This window comes from Elephantulus edwardii, unplaced genomic scaffold, assembly GCF_000299155.1.
Source record: "Elephantulus edwardii isolate Elephantulus edwardi_28Jun2011 unplaced genomic scaffold, EleEdw1.0 scaffold00186, whole genome shotgun sequence".
Lineage (NCBI taxonomy): Eukaryota > Metazoa > Chordata > Mammalia > Macroscelidea > Macroscelididae > Elephantulus > Elephantulus edwardii.
In genome coordinates this window covers 1341605-1349530 of record NW_006399936.1, presented here as the reverse complement: position 1 = coordinate 1349530, position 7926 = coordinate 1341605, and the positions used below count along the sequence as shown (strand labels likewise).

The window sequence follows — 7926 nt, the reverse complement described above, 5'->3', positions numbered from 1 at the left end:
GACCACACAGACAAAGGCTGACTGCAGTGACCACTTAGGTGCTCGGGCCCAGTGGCTCCAGGTAGGCAGTGACACTAGGGCCCTTGCTTCTCCCTGGCACAGTTCTTCCCACTTTTCCTGCACCTTCCCTCCTGCCTTTCTTGGCTCCCAGCCTCTACAACCTTTTTGTATCTCTACCCATATACCCCGACCTGGGCCCTTTCCTGCACCCAAAGCCCTCACCCTCCTGTCTCAGTAACTTTGTACCTGACAAAGAGGTCTGGTAGCTATGACCTCTAGCCACAGCTCTGGTCCTGGGTCACTGTGCTCCAACCCCCAGGGCAGCAAGTCCCCTTCCAGAAGGGCAGGTCCTGGGGCAGGTGGCAGCAGATGAGCCAGGGCCTCTTCCCCCAGCCCAGCATGGCAGGCGGCACACAGGCCCGGGAGCTGGTGTATCTGGTCACTGGTGGCTGCGGCTTCCTGGGGGAGCATGTAGTGCAGATGCTGCTGCAGCGGGAGCCCCGGCTCGCTGAGCTGAGGGTCTTTGACCTGCACCTGAGTCCTTGGCTGGAGGAGCTGAAGACAGGTGAGTGTATGCAAGGAGTGGGGGAATGGCGGGGACCCTGCCCCATCACCTCCTAAGCCAGTATCCCCATCCCTGTGGTGGAAAAGATGATGCCTGTTTATATGTTCCAGTACACTCAGAAAGGAAAGGGATGAATGAGTCACAGCAGGAATATGGGGCTCCCCAAGGGCGTAGGCTGGACCCAGCAGCTGGTCGTCTGCCCAGCTCTGACAGGGCCTCTGGCCTTCCCCACCTCCCACAAGGCCCTGTGCAGGTGACTGCCATCCAGGGGGATGTGACCCAGGCCCACGAAGTGGAGGCAGCCGTGGCTGGAGCTCACGTTGTCATCCACACAGCTGGCTTGGTGGACGTGTTCGGGAGGTCAAGCCCAGAGACCATCCATGAAGTCAACGTGCAGGGTGAGCAGCCCTGCCTGCTTATTCAGCACACTGGCAAATCCTGGGCATGTTGGCCTGGTCCTGGCTATTTGCTCTCCACCCTCTTTGGCCTTGACCTCCTGTGAATCCCCTGTGACAATTCATCCTGTGTGTGACAGCCCAGTCCCTCATAATGGCAGTCCCTGCCCTCACCTGACCTGTGGTTTTCCCCAGACTTGGGGAAGGAACTGTGAGTTCTCATCTAGATGGGACGGGAGGACAACTGTGCCTCAGTCCTAGCCACACCCCACCCCTGCAGGGACGCAGAATGTCATTGATGCCTGTGTGCGGAATGGAACCCGCTTCCTGGTCTACACAAGCAGCATGGAAGTCGTGGGACCCAACACCAAAGGCCACCCCTTCTACAGGTGAGCCGAGGTCCCCCTCATACTCTGAGGGTTCCATTTCCCCTCAGCATTAAGTCTTCCTGTTTCCTTCACTAGAGGCAATGAGGACACCTCGTATGAAGTCATACACTCACATCCCTATCCCAGCAGCAAAGCCCTAGCAGAGCGTCTGGTTCTGGAAGCCAATGGAGTGAAGGTGAGACTGGAGAAAATGAGGCACAGAGATAAGGAGTGAGTCAGAGGCAGAGCTGGAGCTTCCTGGCCTCCCCCGGGCTTTGTTCCCTCCCCTCCTCCCTCCAGCCTGAGGAGGCCAGGGCTGCAGGGGACCATGAGGCCGCCGCAGATATGAAAGATTCCTTTCTTTTGCCATCAGGTTCAAGGAGGACTCCCCCTGGTTACGTGTGCCCTGCGCCCCACAGGCATCTATGGTGAAGGTCATCAGATCATGAGGGATTTCTACCGCCAGGGCCTGCGCCTGGGGGGTCGGCTTTTTCGGGCTGTTCCGGCCTCAGTGGAGCATGGTCGGGTCTATGTGGGTGAGGCCTAGTCTCGGTGGCAGGGGTCAAAGACAGAGCGGGAGGATCTGTTCTGGGGGGGTGGGCCGTGTGGCCTGAAGAGCATAGCCAATCTCCTCAAACACAATGGAGGGTCACCAAGAGTCCAAACCGACTTGACGGCAGTGGCTATACAAAGCCCGGCTTAGACACCGTGAGGAAACATGGCTGTGCTGTGGGGAGGCTGACTGAGGAAGTGTATCGTAGACTTTAGGGAGAACTGGCGTCATGGAGGCCCCGAAGGGTTAACATTCACACAGGCTGGCCCAAGAGGGCAAGTGACAACAGGGGCAGGGGAAGGAGCAGCCTTTACCAGCGCTGAAGCTACATGAGCAGCATCTATATGGCCCCGAGGAAGAGGTGGCACGTACATGGGCACAAGAGGAAACTACGTCCACATGGTCTTCGGGGCACTAAGGGCTATGTCTTTCTCCCACTGCAGGCAATGTGGCTTGGATGCATGTGCTGGCAGCCCAGGAGCTGCAGCAAAAGGAGGCATTAATGGGCCGCCAGGTGTACTTCTGCTATGACGAATCCCCCTACAAGAGCTATGAGGACTTCAACATGGAGTTCTTGGGCCCCTGTGGACTGAAACTGGTGGGCACTCGCCCCCTGGTGCCCTACTGTCTGCTAGTGTTCCTGGCTACCCTCAATGCCCTGCTGCAGTGGCTGCTGCGGCCCCTGATGCTCTACGCGCCCTTACTCAACCCTTACACACTGGCTGTGGCCAATACCACCTTCACCGTCAGCACCAACAAGGCCCAGCGTCATTTTGGCTATGAGCCCCTGTTCTCATGGGAAGACAGCCGGAGCCGCACCATTCGCTGGGTGCAGGCCACGGAGGGCTTGGCTCATCCATCTGGGTCCTAAGGCTCTAAACATGCGATGGGAGGGATTACATTCTATAGAGCTGAAGGCTAGGACTTCACTCTCTACCTTTTAAATATAGGCGCCTGGAGACCATGGCCCAATGTGTCCAACTTCTAGAGCAGGGTGTCTTCACATCAACCTAGCCTGGGGGCTGGGTGACAAGAATCTGGCTCACCTGGAGTTCTCAGAGCTGCCCTGGCCCATTTCTGACTTTTCATATGAGAAGCAAGCATGTCTAAAGACATGTGCTGGCCCCCTAGCATCCAGCACGACACATGGGCCAAAATTCAGAGTGGAGCTACTTCTCTCTGGCCCTTCTCACCGCCGTCCCCCCTCAGATAGAAGGTGAGGTCACAGCCACAGTCTTTGGGAAAATGTATCACGTTCATCCATTTATCTTTTCATTGCCCTCCCTGAGAGATCTGAAGAAATCAGTGTTGTCTTCATGTCTTCAGAGGCCGTTCCTCTAATGGTGTCAGGGGTTTTCTGCAGATGCCCATTCATGCTGTACCTGGTCCAGCTCTGCATTAAAGCCCTTTCCAAGCCTGTTTCTATCTGACTGCCCAGCACCCCCTCTGACCCACTGCCCACGGCATCCGCCCCTCCCTGCGGCGCCCCGTCCCAGGTGGGGACAGAAGGATGTGAGCACACGGCAAACCCGCTGTTGGATTGTTTGCTATTTCTCCCATCCCGCGGGGCCCAACCTGGCCCAGGGTGGGGGTCAGGGGCTCTGGGGACAGGACATGCAGGGCTGGGAGGGAGGGAGGCAGAATTGTCCTGTGTTTTATCCGTTTGCAACTTGGTCACCAATAGAGAGAAATGGGACTCTGAAGGCTCACAGGAGAGGGTGGCCTGGCCCTGGGCCCCCAGCCAGGCCCCAGGAGTCCTGTCCCTTCTAGAGAAGGGAGGGAGATAGCTCTAGAAACCAACGGAGAAACGGAGGAGGGGATGGGGGCTCATGTCAGCAAACACGGCTACATCACGTGACACGCCAGCGACACGGAAACACACGCCAATGCACACAGCTGCACAGCAGGAGAGGGGGTGAGCAGGAGAGAAGGGAGCAGGGGCCACCCATGTTGTCCTCTGTGGGGTGGGCTGGAGGGAGGCGGGGTAAATGCATAGAACACATCATACTTACACGCTCAAGGCGTGGCAAGAGCGTGCATCAACCCACGGACACATGGGGTGGACACGCAGTGTGCTTTGTGAGACACAGGGCTGGGACAATGGGAAGAGGGGGACACAAAGCTCTGGCCAGGCCCAGGACCACCCATGGGCACACATGGACTCAATGGTCATAGGCATGGGGAGGGTAGACAGCACACACGTGTCTGAAAACATGCAAAATAAAACCCAGCCCTGAGACCACACACACAGACACACAGCAGCCAACGAGAAAACGCATCATGTGATGTGTAGGACTCGCAGAATATATGGGCAGAGTTGATCCACAGGGTCCCCTGGTCCACCTGAGGCCTGGAGATGGGGAGCTGTGGGCCTAACACTACTCAAGGAGGCTGTAGCTTCTTCCAGCACAGCTCCGCCATGATCCCTGTGGCCCCAAGGCTGTGGAACCTCTGGAAACACCTGGGCCGAAAGGACATCCTGACGGGAGGGGCAGGAAGGAAGAGGGTGGGCGTGGCTGGGGCTCATGCTGCTGTCCCCCAAGGAGCCTGAGAATGGGAGCAGGGGACTGGCAGCCTGACACCAGGGCAAACTTCCTGTCTTCAGAAGAGCATTCTGGGAATGGTGTTGCACACGTGTGGCCACGCTGATACTCATACAGGCCAGAGGTGGGACAGAGGAAGGAGGAGGTGGTCTGTCTGAGCCTGGATGAGGGTGGGACACACTGTGTTCTGGGATATTCTATCTGTACACACACACACACACACCCCCTCATATGGGATCCTGGAAAATCCATGCACACACTGACTCCCTCACCTTCTGCCCAGGACAGGGAACGTTTGTCACATTCACATATTTGTGTTGGACCCGGACGTGGACGGCTTTGGACACTGTCCTCTGCCTTGTGTGCCTCCTTCCTGTCACTACAACACAAACTCACCGGGTGGGAAGAATCGGTGAGCCTGTGCATCTGTCATGACACAGGAAGGGAAAAATGAGCCCTTTCCTCATGGTCAGAAACCCAGGCCTGAGGAACGCCCTCGGCCTTACTGTGGGGGGTGGGGGGAGGAAGTAACTATTATAAGTTAGCAGGAGAAATGTCCAGGGGATGGGCTTAGCCCACTCTGGCCAGCTAGTATGTCTGAAATAAAAGAGTTCTCCAGACCCGAGGTCTCTGAGATGAGCCCAAAATTGGAACAGTGGGGACTTTCTCTCTCCAGGTAAGTGTGGGATGGGGCACAGGTAAGGAGGGGCCTTGCACTCCTCACCTCATCACAGACATTTCCCAAAAAAGCCCCTCCTGCGGACATTTATGTGCCCACCATGCCGATGTTACATGCTCACATATTCCAGCCTGCCTGTGGGTTCCTGGGGTAAGATCATCTCAGGTCTTCCTCAGCCTTGGCACGTGCACTCCAGTGTCCCAGCTGGCAGGGCACCGGCCTCTCCACAGGAAGACAGACCCTGCCATGGGTGCAAGAGCCCCTGGACCCCACAGGGCAGGAGCTCAACACCAATGGAGTAGTGCATGGCTTCACCACCATACAAACAAAGACAGCTCTCCCAACATATCCTCAGAGATGAACAGTGTGTGCAGTCACTATTAAAGTCCTGCGCACACGCGCGCGCGCGCACACACACACACACTCTTACACGGGTGTATTTCAGACAGCACAGAAAGATAGATTCCTGTGCTCATTCAAAACAGGTGTCCAGGACACAAATGAAGGGGAGAAGACTACTGACACCAAAGGACCTCCTGGGACAATTGTCCCTTACACCAGTTTCTGCTACCTGCTGGGGAAAATGCACAAATATATATCTATGTATACAGGCTAAGCTAGGTTAGTTACGCATGTATGCGTCCATCTGCTTTGACTGAGTGTCCTAGGCTTGCAACACACGTGCGCGCACACACACACACACACACACACACACATACACACACACACACACTCTCTCTTTCTCTCTCTTTTCCTGGGACACAACAGCTCAGGAGGGTCCTTCCCCCACCACCCTGGGTGCCCACCACTCGGGCAAACTGGCTCCTCTGAGAACAGGAATGTGAGTGAGCATCTCCAGACACAACCTGCCCTGCAGACACAGGTGACGGGAGGGGGGAGCGGGTTGGTGAGGGAAGTGCCTGTCTATTAAGATTCAAACACTCAAACACCAAGTTCCATACACACAAATGCTACGTCCATGGATCTGTGGACACACACATACACACACACAGAAGACAGAACGGGACTTGGCGGGCTGCTGTGTTATACTCGACCACAGTCTACACAACACCCCGGTGAATGGGGGGAATCAGGCCACACACAGACTTGGGGTGGGGCAGGAGGGACAACGCACACGCTGGGGAAGGGGGGTCCACACGTCTCAAGCATGTGCTGGCGGCATGCATGTTGGTGTGCATGTGTAAACACGCCTGCTGCTATCTACGTGCGGGGGTGGGAGAGGAGTGGCCCATGTCAGGGTGAGGGCCAGGAACCCCGAGTCTGACGTGGAGGTGAAGGAAGAGGTGGGGCTGCCTGGGTCTGTCTTAGGGCTGAGCCTGGAGCAGGGGATGGAGTCAAAGGGATGGTGGGGGTATTGCTCCCGATGTGGTGAGGGAGGGGTCTGAGAGAAATGGGGGTGGGGGGTCTACAAGCCCAGCGTCCCCCCAATGGACGACGCCAAGACCACTCCCAGCACCACACAGCAAATGATGATCATGATTTTCTTCTGCAGGCCGGCAAGGGAAGGGGGAAGAAGGAGGAGAGAGCCAGAGCAATAGATAGAGACACACAGACAGACAGATAGACAGATGGGGAGGAAAGATAGGGAGAAGGGTTTGAGGAAGAGGAGGGAAGAGAGAAAACAGAAACAGGAAGAGGTCAGAGCCAGAGATAAGGGCCCTCACCTGATTTCATCACTCACCTCAGAGCCCAAACCCGGGTCCCACCCCGCCCACTGGGCTCCCAGAGCACAGGCCCCTCCGGGCTGCCCACCCTGGCTCACCCTCCGGGCCTTGCTCTGATATTTCACAGCTTTCTTGGTGTCGGACACAGCCCGCTCCACGTAGTCCACAGAGTGCTCCACGTTGTACTCAATCCGGTCAATCATCTCCCCCTGCAGACAGAGGAGGTGGCCCATGGGCACTGGGGCCTGGGCTGGCAGAGGGGCCCTGGGGACAGGGAGGGCCTGAGAAGGCTGCGGGGTGGCACCACGGAGCCCGCACCTGGCTCTCCACGAGCATGGCCATGTCCACGAACATGTCATGCAGCTCGCGGATGCTGGTTTCCAGTTTGATGATCTCGTTGTGCCGCGTCTCGATCTCGTTCAGGGCCTGCTTCGTCATCTGCGAGTCCATTTTGATCTGGGGTGATGGGAGAGGGAGAGAGCTGTACAGTGCCCTTTGCCCCCTAAGAGCTGGGCTACAACCAGAGTTCCTGTGTTCAAATCTGCCTTCATTTACTAACTGGAACTGTGGGTAGATTATATAACCGAGGAAATGTGGGTAACCCTCTCTCACAGGACTGCTGTGAGGCTAAAGTGGGAAAATATACAGGCATTGATGGGAACAGAACTTGGCCCATAGCAAGCACTCTGAACCCCAAAACCAAACCCACTGTCACTGGGTCAATCCCCAAATCAAAGCAACCATCTGCTGGGTTTCTAACGAGACTACTCATTATTCTTAGTAGCAACTGGTGGATTACAACCACTGACCTTCCAGTTAACAACATAACACATAATGCACTAGGCCACCAGAGTTCCTTAAGCACTACTGAGAAGTTTACTAAATTACAAGAAAAAAAAAACTTACCCTAAAGCCCCAGTGTGTCATATCCCCAGGACTGCCCCTTTTTCTCTCCCTCCCTCCTTTCTTCCTTCCCTCTCTCCCTTCCTCTCTCTCTCTCTCTCTCTCTCTCTCTCTCTCTCTCTCACACACACACACAGGCACTAGTGTGAGCTCTCTTTATCGATGCTTCTGATTGGTCACAAGCCGCTCCCATTTCCGCAGACCGTGCGGGCCTATTCCCGACGGAACGGACCCC

General features: G+C 56.2%; 2 protein-coding genes across 2 annotated transcripts in view; one reads left to right on the top strand and one right to left on the bottom strand.

Moving 5' to 3' along the window:
* The first annotated feature begins 399 nt into the window (after nt 1-399).
* Nucleotides 400-2752, top strand: HSD3B7 (hydroxy-delta-5-steroid dehydrogenase, 3 beta- and steroid delta-isomerase 7). The gene is made up of 6 exons (XM_006896601.1): nt 400-565; nt 808-963; nt 1241-1349; nt 1425-1524; nt 1702-1864; nt 2325-2752. Exons 1-6 carry the CDS (start codon nt 400-402, stop codon nt 2750-2752), a joined length of 1122 nt encoding a protein of 373 aa, XP_006896663.1.
* Nucleotides 2753-6033: 3281 nt separating this feature from the next.
* STX1B (syntaxin 1B) overlaps nt 6034-7926 on the bottom strand; it is a 17473-nt gene continuing 15580 nt past the window's right edge. Inside the window, exons 8-10 of the mRNA XM_006896506.1 lie at nt 7107-7244; nt 6887-6997; nt 6034-6610 (exon numbers count right to left, since the gene is read on the bottom strand). Of these exons, the coding sequence (XP_006896568.1) occupies nt 6530-6610; nt 6887-6997; nt 7107-7244 (330 nt within the window). The 3' untranslated portion in view covers nt 6034-6529. The remainder of the gene's footprint in view (nt 6611-6886; nt 6998-7106; nt 7245-7926) is intronic.